This window comes from Delphinus delphis, chromosome 10 (assembly GCF_949987515.2).
Source record: "Delphinus delphis chromosome 10, mDelDel1.2, whole genome shotgun sequence".
Lineage (NCBI taxonomy): Eukaryota > Metazoa > Chordata > Mammalia > Artiodactyla > Delphinidae > Delphinus > Delphinus delphis.
Window position 1 is genome coordinate 96,175,265 of NC_082692.2, and position 18,022 is coordinate 96,193,286.

General features: G+C 39.5%; 1 protein-coding gene across 1 annotated transcript in view; it reads right to left on the reverse strand.

The window, feature by feature from the left end:
• RAD18 (RAD18 E3 ubiquitin protein ligase) overlaps positions 1–16,930 on the reverse strand; it is a 113,365-nt gene extending 96,435 nt beyond the window's left edge. Inside the window, exons 1-2 of the mRNA XM_060022964.1 lie at positions 16,814–16,930; positions 12,730–12,811 (exon numbers count right to left, since the gene is read on the reverse strand). Of these exons, the coding sequence (XP_059878947.1) occupies positions 12,730–12,811; positions 16,814–16,864 (133 nt within the window). The 5' untranslated portion in view covers positions 16,865–16,930. The remainder of the gene's footprint in view (positions 1–12,729; positions 12,812–16,813) is intronic.
• Between the last annotated feature and the right edge of the window lie 1,092 nt (positions 16,931–18,022).

Consider the following 18,022-nt stretch of genomic DNA (forward strand, 5'->3'; position numbering starts at 1 on the left):
CACCAGCCGCTGGTGGGGGACTCTGACGCCCAAGGAGATGGGAGGAACCCCAAAGTGAACGGGTAGGACATAGGGGGACTGAGGGAGGAGGAGAAGTGAAGGCCAGACAGGATCAGCACCCCTGAGGCAGGGAAGATCAGGAGAGGCAGGCAGAAGGGGCCCTCCAGGAGGAGCGGGAGAGGAGCAGAGGGCGACTGCCCCACCCACTCAGGCCCAGGGAGCCTGTTGAGCTCCCAGGCCAATCCCCTGCCCTCCAAACCCCCCTCCAGGCCATGTGAGTCCTTGGGGGCATAGGAGGGAGACAGGGGAGATCAGGAGAGGCAGGTGGGAGGGGCCCTCACAGACCAGAGGAACAGGAGAGGAAAGGAGAGGAGGGCATTTGCCCTGCCCACTTGAGCCCAGGAAGCCTGCTGGGCTCCCAGGTGAGGTCCCCTGCCCTCCGAGACCAGGGATGGGGGGCACACCTGGGCCCCTTCTGTTCCTTGAGCCTAAGCCCCAGCCCCCAAAGCCCCCAGGGCCTTTTCCAGCCCTGTGGGACCTGGGCATTGGCCCCGTCCATCGCCCAAAGCTCACCCTTGCTTAGACCTCGCCCTCCACAGCCAAGGCCTCCCCGGCACCCTTTTTTCCCCCTCCTCCTCTTTTTCACTGTTATGGTACTACTGTGCATTCTGGTTGTTGAGTCATCTAAATTTTTATTTTTATATTCTTCCTAACAGATATGTTAGTTTCCTAGTCTCATTTTATTTTTTACTTTGTTATCATTGTTTTTGTTTGTTTGTTTGTTTTGTGCCCCAGGCAGCTTGCAGGATCTTGGTTCACAAGTCCGGGGTTGGGCCGAAGCTCCTGCAGTGGGAGCTCCAAGTCCGAACCACTGGACTAACAGAGGACCTCAGACCGAGGGAATATTCATCGGAGTGAGGTCTCACAGAGTTCCTCCTCTCAGCACCAAGACCCAGCTCTACCCAACAGCCTACAAACCCCAGTGTTAGAAGCCTCAGGCCAAACAACCAGTAAAACAGGAACACAATCCCACTCATTAAAGAAAAACAAATGAGATGGCACAAAATATGTCACAGATGAAGGAGCAAGGTAAAAATCTACAAGACCAAATAAATGAAGAGGAAACAGGCAATGTGCCTGAAAAAGAATTTAGAGTAATGATAGTAAGGATGATCCAGAATCTCGGAAATAGAATGGAGTCACAGATCGAGAAAATACAAGAAATGTTTAAGAAAGATATAGAAGAACTAAAGAACAAACAGAGATGAACAACACAATAACTGAAATGAAACATACACTAGAAGGAATCAATAACAGAATAACCGAGGCAGAAGAACAAATAAGTGAGCTGGAGGACAAAATGGTGGAAATAACTGCTGAGAAGCAGAATAAAGAAAAAAAGAATGAAAAGAACTGAAGACAATCTCAGAGACCTATGGGACAACACTAAACGCACCAACATTCGAATTATAGAGATCCCAGAAGAAGAGAAAAAGAAAGGGTCTGAGAAAATATCTGAACACATTATAGTTGAAAACTTCCCTAACATAGGAAAGTCCAAGAAGCACAGAGAGTCCCATACAGGATAAACCCTAGGAAAAACACACCAAGACAAATATTAATCAAACTAACAAAAATTAAATTCAAAGAAAAAAATTAAAAGCAGCACGGGAACAACAAAAAATAACACACAAAAGAATCCCCATTAGGTTATCAACTGATTTTTCAGTTGAAACTCTTCAGGTCAGAAGGGAATGGCAGGATATACTTAAAGTGATGAAAGAGAAAAACCTACAACCAAGATTACTCTACCCAGCAAGGATCTCATTCAGATTCGATGGAGAAGTCAAAAGCTTTTCAGACAAGCAAAAGCTAAGAGAATTCAGCACCACCAAACCAGCTTTACAACAAATGCTAAAGAAACTTCTCTAAGAGGGAAACACAAGAAAAGGACCAACAAAAACAAACCGAAAACAATTAAGAAAATGGTAATAGGAACATAAATATCAATAACATCCTTGAATGCAAATGGATTAAATGTCCCAACCAAAAGACAGACTGGCTGAATGGATACAAAAACAAGACCCGTATATATGCTGTCTACAAGAGACCTACTTCAGACCTAATGACACAAACAGACTGAAAGTGAAGGGATGGAAAAAGATATTCCATGCAAATGGAAATCAAATGAAAGCTGGAGTAGCAATACTCGTATCAGATAAAATATACTTTAAAATAAAGACTGTTATAAAAGATAAGGAGGGATACTACATAATGATCAAAGGATCAATCCAAAAAGAAAATATAACAATTATACATGTTTATGCACCCAACATAGGAGCACCTGAACACATAAGGCAAATGCTAACAACCATGAAAGGAGAAATCAAGAGTACCACAATAATAGTAGGGGACTTTAACACCCCACTTACAACAATGGACAGATCATCCAAACAGAAAATAAGTAAGGAAATACAAGCTTTAAATTACACAACAGGCCAGATAGATCTAATTGATATTTATAGAACATTACACCTGAAAGTGGCAGAATACACTTTCTTCTCAAGTGCACATGGAACATTCTCCAGAATAGATCACATCCTGGGTCACAAATCAAGCCTTGGAAAATTTAAGAAAATTGAAACTGTATCAAGTACCTTTTCTGACCACAATGTGATGAGACTGGATATCAATTACAGGAAAAAAGCTGTAAAAACACAAATACATGGAGGCTGAACAGTGAGCTACCAGATAACCAAGAGATCACTGAAGAAATCAAAGAAGAAATAAAAAAATACACAGAAACAAATGACAATGAGAACACAACGACCCAAAACCCACGGGACGCAGCAAAAGCAGTTCTAAGAGGGAAGTTTATAGCAATACAATCTCACTTCAAGAAACAAGAAAAATCTCAAATAAACAATCTAATCCTACACTTAAAACAACTAGAGAAAGAAGAACAAAGATATCCCAAAGTCAGTAGAAGGAAAGAAATCATAAAGATCAGAGCAGAAATAAATGAAATAAAAATGAAGAAAACAATAGCAAAGATCAATAAAACTAAAAGCTGGTTCTTTGAGAAGATAAACAAAATTGATAAACCCTTAGCCAGACTCATCAAGTAAAAAAGAGAGAGGACACAATTCAATAAAATTAGAAATGAAAAAGGAAGAATGATAACTGACACTGCAGAAATACAAGGATTATAAGAAACTACTACAAACAACTCTATGCCAATAAAACAGACAACCACGAAGAAATGGACAAATTATTGGAAAGGCACAATTTTCCAAGACTGAACCAGGAAGAATTAGAAAATATAAACAGACCTATCATAAGTAATGAAATTGAAACCATAATTAAAAATCTTCCAACAAACACAAGTCCAGGACCAGATGGCTTCACAGGCGAATTCTATCAAACATTCAGAAAAGAGCTAACATCGATCCTTCTAAAAGTCTTCCAAAAAATTGCAGAGGAAGAAACACTCCCTAATTCATTCTATGAAGCCACCATCACCCCGATACCAAAACCAGAAAAAGATATCACAACAAAAGAAAATTATAGACCAATATCACTGATGAACATAGATGCAAAAATTCTCAACAAAATACTAGCAAAAAGAATACAACAGCATATTAAAAGGATCATACACCATGATCAAGTGGGATTTATCCCAGGGATGCAAGGATTCTTCAATATACGCAAATCAATCCATGTGATACACCACATTAACAAATTAAGGAATAAAAACCACATGATCATCTCAATAGATGTAGAAAAAGCTTTTGACAAAATTCAACACCCATTTATGATAAAAACTCTCCAGAAAATGGGCATAGAGGGAACCTACCTCAACATGATAAAGGCCATATATGACAAACCCACAGCAAACATCATACTCAATGTGAAAAAGTGAAAGCATTTCCACTAAGATCTGGAACAAGAAAAGGATGTCCACTCCCACCACTCTTATTCAACATAGTTTTGGAAGTCCTAGCCACAGCAATCAGAGAAGAAGAAGAAATAAAAGGAATAAAAATAGGAAAAGAAGAAGTAAAACTGTCACTGTTTGCAGATGACATGATACTATATATAGAAAATCCTAAAGCTGACACCAGACAACTATTAGAACTAATCAATGAATTTGGTAAGGCTGCAGGACACAAAATTAATGCACAGAAATCTCTGGCACTTCTACACACCAACAATTAAAAATCAGAAAGAGAAATTAAGGAAACACTCCCATTTACCATTACAACAAAAAGAATAAATACAAGGAATAAACCTGAATAAGGAGGTGAAAGACTTGTACTCAGAAAACTATAAAACACTGATGAAAGAAATCAAAGATGACATAAACAGATGGAGAAATATACCATGTTCTTGGATTGGAAGAATCAATATTGTGAAAATGACCATACTACCCAAAGCAATCTACAGATTCAATGCAATCCCTATCAAACCACCAACGGCATTTCTTCACAGAATTACAACAAAAAATTTTACAATTCATATGGAAACACAAAAGACCCCAAATAGCCAAAGCAATATTGAGAAAGAAAAACAGAGTTGGAGGAATCAGGCTCCCCCACTTCAAACTATACCACAAAGCTACAAGTAATCAAGACAGTATAGTACTAGCACAAAAACAGAAATACAGATCAATGGTATAGGATAGAATGCCCAAAGATATACCCATGCACATACAGACACCTAATTTACGACAAAGGAGGCAAGAACATACAATGGAGAAAAGACAGCCTCCTCAGTAAGTGGTGCTGGGAAAACCGGACAGCTACATGTAAAAGAACGAAATTAGAACACTCCCTAACACCATACACAAAAATAAACTCCGAATGGATTAAAGACTTAAATGTAAGACCAGACACTATATAACTCTTAGAGGACAACATAGGAAAAACACTCTTTGACATAAACCACAGCAAGATCTTTTTTGACCCACCTCCTAGAGTAACGGAAATAAAAACAAAAATAAACAAATGAGACTTAATTAAACTAAAAAGCTTTTGCACAGCAAAGGAAACCATAAACAAGACGAAAAGACAACCCTCAGAATGGGAGAAAATATTTGCAAATGAAACAGACAAAAAGATTAATCTCCAAAATATACAAACAGCTCAGGGAGCTCAATATCAAAAAAACAAACAATCCAGTTAAAAAATGGGCGGAAGACGTAAACAGACATTTCACCAAGGAAGACATACAGATGGCCAAGAGGCACATGAAAAGATGCCCAACATCACTAATTATTAGAGAAATCCAAGTCAAAACTACAATGAGGTATCATCTCACGCCGGTGAGAATGGCCATCATCAAAAATCTACAAACAATAAATGCTGGAAAGGGTGTGATGAAAAGAGAACCCTGCTGCACTGCTGGTGGGAATGTAAATTGATACAACCACTATGGAGAACAGTATGGAGGTTCCTTAAAAAACTAAAAATAGAAGTACCATATGACCCAGCAATCCCATCAGTGGGCATATACCCTGAGAAAAACATAATTCAAAAAGAGACATGCACCACAATGTTCACTGCAGCACTATTTACAATAGCCAGGACATGGAACCAACCTAAATGTCCATCGACAGATGAATGGATAAAGAAGACGTGGCACATATATACAATGGAATATTACTCAGCCATAAAAGGAAACAAAATTGAGTTATTTGTAGTGAGGTGGATGGACCTAGAGTCTGTCATACAGAGTGAAGTAAGTCAGAAAGAGAAAAACAACCAATAAGAACCTGCTGTATAAAAAAATAAATAAAATAAAATTAAAAAAAAAAGAATGGATGAAGACATGGAAAGACAAAAAAAAGAGAAAAACAAATACCATATGCTAACACATAAATATATGGAATCTGAAAAAAAATTGGTACTGATGAACCTAGTTGCAAGGCAGGAATAATGAGGTAGACATAGAAAACGTACTTGAGGACATGGGGTGGGAGGGCGAAGCTAGGGCGAAGTGATAGTAGCATCAACATATATACACTACCACATGTAAAACAGTTGACTGGTGGGAAGCATCAGCATAGCACAGGGAGATTGGCTCGGCGCTTTGCGATGACCTAGAAGGGTGGGATAGGGAGGATGGGAGGGAGGCTCAAGGGGTAGGGGATATGGGGACATGTGTATGCATATGCGTGATTCACTTTGTTGTGCAACAGAAACTAACACAGTATTGTGAAGCAATTATACTCCAATAAAGATCTATTAAAAAATAAAAAAAGAATAAAGGCAGTTAGTGAAAAAGGAAGAATGAAATTAGAACATTTTCACACGATATACAAAAAGAAAATCAAAAGATCTAAATTTAAGACTGAAACCATAAACCTCCTGAAAGAAAACACAGGCAGAACACTCTTTGACATAAATCGTAGCAATAGTTTTTTGGATCTGTCTTCTGTGAAAAAGGAAATAAAAGCAAAAATAAACAAATGAAACCTAATTAAACGTAAAAGCTTTTGCACAGCAAAAGAAACCATCAACAAAACAAAAAGACAACCTACTGAATGGGAGAAATATTTGCAAATGATATGACCAAATAGGAGTTAATATTCAAAATATATAAACAGCTCATACAACTCAGTGTCAAAAAAAAAAAACCCAATTAAAAAATGGGCAGAGGACCTGAATAGACATTTTTCCAAAGAAGACATATAGCTGGCCAACAGCCACGTGAAAAGATGCTCAACATCACTCACCATCAGAGAAATGCAAATCAAAACCACAATGAGAGATCATCTCACACCTGTCAGTATGACGAATCACAAAGACCACAAATTTCAAATGCTGGTGAAGATGTTGAGAAAAGGGAACCCTAGTACACTGCTGGGGAATGTAAGTTGGTGAAACCGCTATGGAAGACAGTGGAGGTTCCTCAAAAAACTAAAAACAGAACTACCATATGATCCAGCAATTCCACTCTTGGGTATATACCTCAAAAAAACCAAAAACACTAATTTGAAAAGATACATGCATCCCAATGTTCATAGGAGCATTATTTAACAACAGTCAAGATATGGAAGCAACTTAGTGTCTATCACTTAAAGACGATGAATGGATAAAGAACAGGTGGTACATATACAATGGAATATTACTCAGCCACAATAAAGAATGAAATTTTGCCATTTGCAACAACATGGATGTACCTGGAGGTTATTATGCTTAGTGAAATAAGTCAGAGAAAGACAAATACTATATGCTATCTCTCACATGTGGAACCTAAAAAATGAAACAAATGAATATAACAAAATAGAAACAGACTCACAGATAGAGAGAACTAGTGGGGAAAGGAAATGGGGGAGAGGAAAGGAAATGGGGGAGGGGCAAGATAGGGGTGAAGGATTGAGAAGTACAAACTACTATGTATTTATAAAATAAGTAAGCTACAAGGATATATTGTACAGCAGGGGTGCCAAAGCAGGGGAACCAGACTGCAGAGCAGGAGGTGAGCGGCAGGCGAGCGAGCAAAGCTTCATCTGCTGCTCCCCATCACTCCCCATCGCTCACATTACCACCTGAACCATCCCCCACCCCCCGTGTCCATGGAAAAATTGTCTTCCACAAAACCAGTCCCTGGTGCCAAAAAGGTTGGGGACCGCTGTTGTACAGCACAGAGAAGGTAGCCAATATTTGATAATAACTTTAAATGTAGTACAATCTATAAAAATATTGAATCACTATGTTGTACACCTGAAACTAATATAATATTGTAAATCAACTATATTTCAATTTAAAAAAGGAAGAAGTGCACAGCTGTAACAGTTTTACACTAGTCAAGTGGTATAATATCGTTCAAAGGGAGACTGTAATAACTTAAAGATGCCTATTTTAAACAGCCGCTAAAATAATAAAACAAAGAAGTAGCACTAATAAGTCAACTGTGGAAAAGATTTAATATTTTTTAAATGTTCAATTTTTTTTTTAAAAGGCTGGAAGAGAAGAAAAAATAGATGAGTAAATAAAAAACAGAAAGCAAGGTAGTATATCTAGATCCAGCCTTACCAATAATTAACTTTCTGCAATGATGGAAATGTTCTATATCTGCACTATCCAAGATAGCAGCCACTAGCCACATGTGCTATTCAACACTTGAAATGAGGCTAGTGGAACTGGGAATCTAAAGTTTTAATTTTATTTAAGTTTAATTAACTTTAACTGAAATATAAATAGCCGTATGAGGCTAGCAGCTACTATATTATACAGTGTATGTCTAAATATTCCAAGTAAAAATAGATATTTTCAGACTAGATTGAATGGGAAGACCCAAAATGTATACTGTCTAAAAAAGTCCAATATAAATATCAAGACACAGGTAGATGAGAAGTAAAAGGATGGAAAAAGACAAATCATGAAAACACTAATCTTAAAGAAGTGGGAGTGACTATATTAATATCAGAAAAAAGAAGACTTTAGAACAAAGAACATTACCAGGGATAAAGAGGGCCATTTCAGAATCACAAAACAGCCAATTCATCAGGAAGACAAAATAATCATAAATGTGTATGTGCCTAATAAAAATGCTTCAAAAATATATAAAGCACAAACTTACAGAAGTAAAAAGAAAAATCAGACAAATCCACAATTATATTTGGAGATTTCGACACTCCTCTCTCAGTACTGATAAAATAATACACAGAGAACCAGCAGAGATACAGAAGATTTAAAAAGCAGTATCAACCACGTTGATCTAATTGACATTCATAGAACACTCCGCCCAACTAGAATAGACATTCTTTTAAAGTATACGTGAAACATTAACCAAGAATGACCATATTGTGGGCCATAAAACAAGTCTCAGTTTGATTTAAAAACTGAAATCGGACATAATTGTTTGAGTTTTGAAAAGAACATAATTAAATTAGACATTAATAACAGGAAGATAGCAGGAAAACTCCCAAATTTTTAGAAATTAAACTAAAGACTTCTAAATAACTCATGGGTCAAAAAATAAATCAAAAAGGACATTAGAATACACTTTAAACTAAACAAAAATGAAAACTCACATATCAAAATTTGTGGGATGTAGCTAAAGCAGGGCTTAAAGGAAAATTTATAGCTTTAAACGTTTATATTAGAAAAGAAGGTCTAATATCGATCTCATCTTCTACCTTAGAAAGTTAGAAATATAAGAGCAAATTAAACTCATATAAGTAAAAGAAAGGAAATAATAAAGATTTTGAAAGTGTAAATCAATAAAATAGAAAAGATAAAATACAGAAAACAATGAACCAAAAGTTGGTTCTTTGAAAACAGCAATAAAATTGATAAACCTTTAGCTAGATTAATCAAGGAAAAAAAAAGAAAACACACCTTTCTAGCATATGGATAAAAGGGAATATCACTACATATCCTCCAGACAAGAGAAGGACAGTAGGGAGTACGTTGTTTTGTTTTGGTTTGGTTTTTTCTGGGCCGTTGCAGCACGACATGTGGGAACTTCTTTTCCTGACCAGAGATCAAACCCGCACCCCCTGCAGTGTAAGGGAAGAGTCTTAACCACTGGACTGCCAGGGAAGTCCCTAGGGAGTAGCATTTTTCAAGCTCTATGCTGATAAACTCAACAGCTTAGATTAAATGGACAAATTTATTGAAAGGAATTCAAGGTTGTTGTAACATTTAAAAACAAATCAGTGTAATTAATCATATTCTAAAATAAAGGAATTAAATCATATGAGCATCTCTATACATGCAAAAAAAACAAACTTGACAAAATTCAGTAACCATTCATGATTAAAAAAAAAAAAAACCTCAGCTAATTCAGAGCATAGACGAATTGCCTCAACCTGATAAATTTATGAAAATGTATTAAGAATACGATAAAACTTACAGCTAACATTATGCCTGAAAGACTGAAAGCTTTCCCCATAAAACTGGGAATAAAGAAAGGATATTCACCTACACCACTTCTTTTTAACATTCTATTAGAGGTACTTAGCCTGTCTAACAACTAGAAATATGAGGCACGCAGATTAAGGAAGGAAGAAGTAAAACTGTTTTTATTCACAGATGACATGATTGTGTATATAAAAATTCCTAAGGAATCAACAAAAAAGATGCTGGAATTAAAAAGTGAATTTAGCAAGATCACAGGATAAAAAGTCAATAAAAAAAACTGTTATTTCTATGTGCAAGGGCTGTGCACTGAAAACTAACAGCACTGTGGAGAGAAATAAAGAAGAGCTAAAGAATGGAGGAACACACCATGTTCATATAAAAATAAAATCCCCTAAGGAAAAGTAAAAATAAGAGGAATCCCTGTGTAAGGAACTTAGAAAATGGGCCCAGTGTGGCTAACAGGGACTCAAAATAAAACGGAGCCAGGCAGTCATGACAGACTGGATTCAGTCACGTACTCTATGTTCTCATTAAAACCAAGAACAGAAAACTATGACTTCTGATTCTGCTAAAGGTCCTACTTGGAAATGTCCCCAACTAGAAGCTCTGATGACCAAGCCAATCATCAAAAACTATAGTCAAGCTTCAAGGACTTGTGGTCAGGCTGCAGAGGCCAGCCAATCCTCTCTGCAAGTCTCCCAACTGTGACTTCTACAGTTTGTTTTTAAAAATCCCTCTCTCTTTACCCCCTACACCCAAAGGTACTTTAGGTTACAGCCAAAGACTGCATATCCCCTGTTTGCAAACCTTGCAAGCAATAAAGCTGTCCTTTTGCTTTAAGATAATCCTGACTATTTTCTGGGATTTATTTCTAATTTAGGACAACATTTTTACATTGAAGACAACACTGTTAAGATGTCATAGGGACTTCGCTGGTGGTACAGTGGTAAAGAATCTGCCTTACAATGCAGGGGAAGCAAGTTCAATCCCTGGTCAGGGAACGAAGATCCCGCATGCCGCAGGGTAACTAAGCCCGAGTGCCACAACTACTGAGTTTGCGCGCCTCAACTAGAGCCTGAGGGCCACACACTACAGAGCCCATGCGTCCTGGAACCTGCACCCCACAACTACAGAGCCCATGCGCCCTGGAACCTGCACCCCACAACTACAGAGCCCATGCGCCCTGAAGCCTGTGCGCCACAACTAGAGAGAGAAAACCCGCACACCACAACTACAGAGAAGCCCACATGCTGCAACGAAAGATCCCGCATGCCTCAACAAAGATGCCACGTGCTGCAACTAAAACCCGACGCAGCCAAAAATAAATAAAAAATAAATAAATCTCAAAAAAAAAAAAGTCATATATCCTCAGATGGATCTCTAGATTTAGTGCAATCCCAAGGAACATCCCAGCAGGCTTTTCTTGGTAGAAACTGACAACCTGATTCTAAAATTTACATTGAAATGCATATAAAATGCAAAGATCCTAAAAGAACCAAAACAATCTTGATAAAGAAAAACAACGTTGGCGTAGTTACAATACTTGACTTGAAGACTTACTAGCAGGCTACCGTAATTAAGACAGTGTAGTACTGGCACAGGATAGACATAAAAATCAATGAAATAGAAGAGGATCCAGAAACAGACCCACATATAATTCCCTGGGGCCATACTGACTGATAATGGGAAGAACTCTGTCAAGTGATAGAAATGTTTAATATCTTAATTGTAGTTATTACCTGGTATAAACATTTGTTGAAACTCGTTGACACTTGCACATTTTACTGCGCACTTAAAATGGATGCCTTTTACTACATATAAATCATACCTAAATAAAGGTGATTTTAACACATATTTAGAAACAATCCCCAAAACTTATCTTGGTTCCTAATATGAATCTAGCCTAGAAGGAAACTAAGATTTATTAAGGCCCTAAAACGTGCCAGACACTGGACTCTGTACATTTAATTCTCACAACCATCTCCTAAGGCAGAAACTACTCACCAGGGTTTCACATCTGAAGAAATGTTGAGCGTTTGCAATTTCACCCACCTAATAAGTGGAGAGCTAAGAGTCAAGCCTAAGTTTATCTCTAATGCCCATGTTGCTACCACCACCATCCTCTTATTATGTCTCCCCTATGGAAACTTTTTCACCAAAGCTACCACTATCCACTAAAACCATTTTTTAAGCCTAACTTTTTTTTTAACTTTCCAAGGCAAATCAACTCGAAAATAGAGAATAAGAACGATCATAAGCCTAGATAATCCATAAACTGATGGCTAAATCCAGAACAATAAGTGCACCCCATGCACTAAATACGTCAAACCACAGTATAAAAACTATGTACATACTAGACTCACGAAGAGAAGTACAAGCACATTTCAATATATGAGTCTTCCCACCATCACACAGCAAGTTAAGTGATAAAACTGTCTGCAATACTCTTCAGTTGTAGAATTCTCCCAGTGGAATTTTTTAACTTTAAAATTCTATGCCAAGGACTACTTGGTTGAACCACCTATCTCCTATCCTGCTAAAAATGAAAAATCTGAAATTTAACATCTAAAAGTGCCGGGCAAATAACAATATATAGTGATCAAAATCTTTATTCCTGTGAATGTTACAAAAGGCATAAAAGTATCCAAGAGGGAGGTGGTAGAAAATATAGGAGCCTTGTAAAAAATATTCAATATTTAAGAGGGAGGTCATGGAAAAGACCATGCTAAAACCTCAAGATAGAGGAGCTAAAGGTGAGAAATAAATAACAAATGTGTACTTATGTCTGGTGTTAAAATAATACTACATTACATAAAAAACCACATTTTTGTAACTCAGAGAAACAATACATACTTACAGTTATGTGAACACTGAGGAATCATCATTGCAATGTTGAAATATTCAAAGCAAATTCCACAGCGCAGCAAATCATCTATTGTCTGAAATGCATAAATACATACACACCTATCAGAAAGCCACCAAGACTGGAACATCTGCCACAGAACTCCTTCTCCATTCCCTAAAAAAATAATTTAATAATACTTCTTCGTCAAATATTCAAATTCAAAAGCTAAGTCCACATAAACTGCAGGGGAGAGAAAACCTCCCCCATATGACTTATTCAAATCTTAGGTTACAGAGAACACTTCAGAAAGATAAAGCTGACACTGTACAGAATCCCACTCCATATTGCCAGCCCGTCACAAAAGGGCTACTCTATTTCTCTTCTACTTGCCATGTATTTCCAGTTCCTCCTCCAAGCCTCCTCCTCTTCAGACCCCATTCCCTGGCCCACTGTCACTGCGGGGGTGAAAGGTACCAGCAGCCATTCACCACACAGGGTAAGAACCAGATCAGAGAATATTAAAGAGAAACACTAGAAATTATCCAGTTAAAACCCTTACTTCACAAATGAGTAAACTTGTATCCAGAGCAGGCTCACAGCACATGAGTCAAGCCAGGACAAAACTTCCTGTCTACCGGCCGTCAATCCAGTGCTTTCTGCTCGGTACTGTACAGTACTACAGGGTGGAGCCAGATGAGGAAGCCCTGGAAAGAGCTGGCGCCAGTGACAGCAAAAGGAGGGGAAGAGGCAGGCAATCTGCAAAGTCAGATAGATGTGCGTCCATCTGGAATGAAACCCAAACACGAAAGGATCTCTCTCGCAACCTAAAATCTTCTAAATCATTTAAAATGTTATTTCTTTTCTTTTTATAAATTTATTTATTTATTTATTATTTTTGGCTGCGTTGGGTCTTCGTTGCTGCACGCAGGCTTTCTCTAGTTGTGGCGAGCGGGGCCTACTCTTCGTTGCAGTGCGCGGGCTTCTCATTGTGGTGGCCTCTCCTGTTGCGGAGCACAGGCTCTAGGCGCGCAGGCTTCAGTAGTTGTGGCATGCAGTCTTCAGTAGCTGTGGCGTGCGGGCTCTAGAGCGCAAGCTCAGTAGTTACGGCGCACGGGCCTAGTTGCTCTGCAGCATGTGGGATCTTCCCCGACCAGGGCTCGAACCCATGTCCCCTGCATTGGCAGGCAGACTCTTAACCACTGTGCCACCAGGGAAGCCCTAAAATGTTATTTCATTCAAAAGAATACTGAGCAGATATTTAAGAGGAAAAAGAGAGAGAGAGAGAGCGTGCTCTCATGTACTGGTACGGAAAGACTGCCAAGAAAAGTGAAAAAAGGAAGTAAGGTACAGGCCGTACACACTGTCTGTGACCTTCCGTTAAAAAGGGAGGAGGGAATAAGAATATAAATCTGAATGCAAATCTGAACACAAGAACGTAACAAATAATGGTCAAAGGGGTCAGGAAACTGGACAGATGAGGGACAAGTTTGGAGGAAGACTTTTACTTTTTATTTCGCGTACTTTTTGAACCATGAGTGTATGACCTAAATTTTTAAAATGCAAACAAACAAAAAGACTAATGTCTCTAATAGTTCACATATGAAATATTGTTGCCATTAAAGGAAACATGCTTTCAAAGAATAATTAATGCATGGAAAAATGTTCATGTTTTAATGCAAACAAAAAAAAAAAATCAGAGAACAAACCTACAACAATAATACATAACAACAGAACTATGTAGTTTAATCTCCTTAACAATCTTAGGAGGTCTATAGCATCTATATGCCAATTTTTTAGATGAAGCCTATAGAGCTTATAAGGCGTTGGATCAAATCCGAGAGGTTGACTCCAAGGTGATCCCAAAGTTTAAATGCATATACACATTGTGGGTATGTGTGTGCATGATCACACATGAGAAAAACTGAAGAACAATAAGAGAAAATGTTAAACAGCGGTTCTCTCTAGATGGTAGGATGCTAGGTAACTTTCATTTCCTCCTTTATCTTACCGTAAATTTTAATTTTTTTCTACTATATACACATTCTACATTTATAATCTGTCAAAAACAAATGTTTGTTATAGTAAAACCAGGGAAATAAACATTCAAATGCCCAAATCTTCCATTACTTTGGATGGTAAGCTACCACTGACACAAACAGCTAGAGGATTGTGTTGAAAATCAATCAAGAGCAGAGGCAGGACCAGAAGCCAAAGCCCTGACACCTGGTCTATTTGCTTTCTTCTCTATCACCGTCCTCTCCTGGAGGAGTGGTTCTGACAGATGTGCTGAGCAGGATCTGTGGAAGTGATACCGCATCCGATGAGCTATAACATTCTTGCACAGATGTTCAGTCCAGTGGATGCCCTGGGATTTCCTCAACTTAGAGAAAGTGGAAGGGGGAAGCTTTCACTTCCCTTATCCAATTCATAATCTTCATGACAACCACTAAAAAGCAGGGGGAGAAATACTTAACACATGTTAAGCATTAATAATAATAATAAAGATATATTGATTTAATGCTTACTACCTTCTAGATACCTTCAATCAATTAGCAAATAATTTTTGAGCACCCACCACGTGCCAGGCATTGTGTTAGGCACAGTGAATAAGCCAGACAGGATCCCTATCCACACACATCAACTCATTTAACCAACCTTATAAACTATTTCTGTCTCCAGTTTATAGTTGAGGCAACCCAGGCTCAGAGAGGTTAAGTAACTGAATCAAGGTCACACAGTTAAATAGAAGGCAGAGACTAAATTTAAGCCAGAACCATTGGAACTCAAATCTATGCTCTTCTCCACTGCACACTGGAGCCAAAGCCACCACAACTGCAAAACCACGGCTTTCCCAGATCCTTCCACAATGTCAGCTCTTCAACATGGGGAGATCTTCAGTCACCAAGCCCTGTAGATGACACTGATGATGGCAGGTAGAACAAGGCCTTATACTTACTTTAACCTCCCCCAAGTCCCTTCACTTAATTCTCAAAGTCACCTTATGAGTCAGTGGGGCAGATACCATAATCCGTAGTTTACAAAACTGAGCAACAGAAGAACATGATTTTGCTCAGTCACAAACGGAAATAATCAGAGACCAAGGAGAAAAACCAAGCAACTGATTTTAGCTAGTACAGAATGGTGTGTTTGCTCTTGACCAAACATAGTAGGAATCCAGGACTCACCACTACCGTCCACGGAAACAGGAATGCATTGCCAAAAACAAAGTAGCCACAAAAATCAATGTTATTTGAGTGAAAGACTTCAATAAAATGAAAGGCTAGGGCTTCCCTGGTGGTGCAGTGGTTGAGAGTCCGCCTGCCGATGCAGGGGACGCGGGTTCGTGCCCCGGTCCGGGATGATCCCACGTGCCGCGGAGCGGCTGGGCCCGTGAGCCATGGCCGCTGAGCCTGCGCGTCCGGAGCCTGTGCTCCGCAACGGGAGAGGCCACAACAGTGAGAGTCCCGCGTGCCGAAAAAAAAAAAGGCTAGTGCTAAACGTGAGTCCTGATTTCTTTGTTTAAAAGAGAGGATGCACAACTATCAAGAGTTAGGACGCGTTAGGGAGGAATTAGGGCAAAGTAGCACTAGGCTTCTTAAGGGTAATTAGAAGAAATGAATGAGAATGTAAAGGAGACTGCCCGCTTTGCTAGGTGATTAAATAAATGTTTTCTGATGCAAGCTCCACTCCAAACCGTGTCCGGTGTCACTGTGGGAGATTCTTCACTAAAGTACTGGGAGAGTTTACATAATGCTTGGCACGCAGTAAGCTCTAAGAAAGGATTAGGTATCACTGTCGTTTCCACCGTTTAGAGTAAGTGTTTCTTTCCACATCATTGTGATTGTTGTGACTGAACGGCAGAATACCCCGTCCCATACGACAGCCAACCTAGGCTCACCATAAGGGACCAAGGGCTGTCCCCGGTACTTCCCAGGAGAGGAAGAAACTGAGGCCCAGATCCACGCGGTGGCAAATGGCAACGCAGAGCCGGGAATCCTGGCCCAATTCGGCGCCGGCGCCTCGTCCTTTCTCCTCCTCAAGGCGGGGCTGGCCTCCCGCGGACGTCGTACGCCCCCGACCTCCCCGAAGCACTCACCTTCATGACTGCCAGGCCCGGAGGCCACCGGGGCTCTACTAGGGAGTCCATGGCCTCCCCTAAAGAAGGTGGAGGGTCCGCGACCCACTGGTCTCCAGCGCTCCACTGCCACTCGAAATTCCCCGCGCTACAGAGCTACGTCAGCAGTCGGCGACGCGCCCGACTCGGGTGCGGAGCATGCTGGGAGTTGTAGGACGTGGCCGAAGCGCAACCGAAGGTGCTCTCTTTGCGCACGCGCCAGGCTTACGCTACGCCTCCTTGCGCAGATGTGTGGTTAAAAAACCCACTTGCGGGTTTTGTACTGTACCGTTAATAAGTGAATACCTGTTGAATGTTAGGAAGAGACAGCCTAAAGTCAAACTAAATCCAGGCCTTGCCAAACCTTTCAAGGTCTGGGCTCCTGCCTCTTCCTTCCGGTCGCCCTCCCTGATTGCTATAATGAGCTGTCTCTGCTCATTATAGCCGGGGTTTTCACATCCATTATTTCATCTCACCCCATCACAATACTGAGAGGTAAATATCATTATTCGTTTACACAAGAGAAAGCTTTGGCTCAAAAAAGTGAATAGAGTTTCTCTGAGTCACGCAATTTCTTTGACCAGACTACACATAGGGCCTCTGGCCTTAAAATAGGATGGTTAATTTAATTTAATCATCTTAACTTTGGCGTGTAGCCTTCCAGATATTTCCTGTGCAGATACATAGATACAGGGTTTTTTGCCCACAAATGTTGATACATTAAATGCATACCTCTGTCAACTTGAGGTTTTCTGTGGGTTTATTTACATACATCCTGAGACCTCTCCATGTTAATACATATAGATTTACTTCGTTCCTTTTAATAGCTACATAGTCCATAATACAGATATACCACAATTTACTTATGTACACCCATACTGAGGACCATTTAGGTTGTTTCCAGTTTTTCATTATTGCAAACAGTTGCAAGGAACACACTATCTATATAAATCTTGGCACACTTGAGCCAGAATATTTGGGGGATGATTTCCTGTAAATGGAACTGCTAGGTGAATTTGTGTGTTCTTTAAACACTGTGATAGCTAGCACTATGTGATTTTCCAAAAGGGCTGTACCGATACTTTTATACTCTCACCAAGTGAGTACGAGTGCCCGTTACCCAGATGTGAAGCGTTGACCATCGCACCACTCAGTCTGTCTGCTCAACTCAGCACTCATCGATAGGCTGCC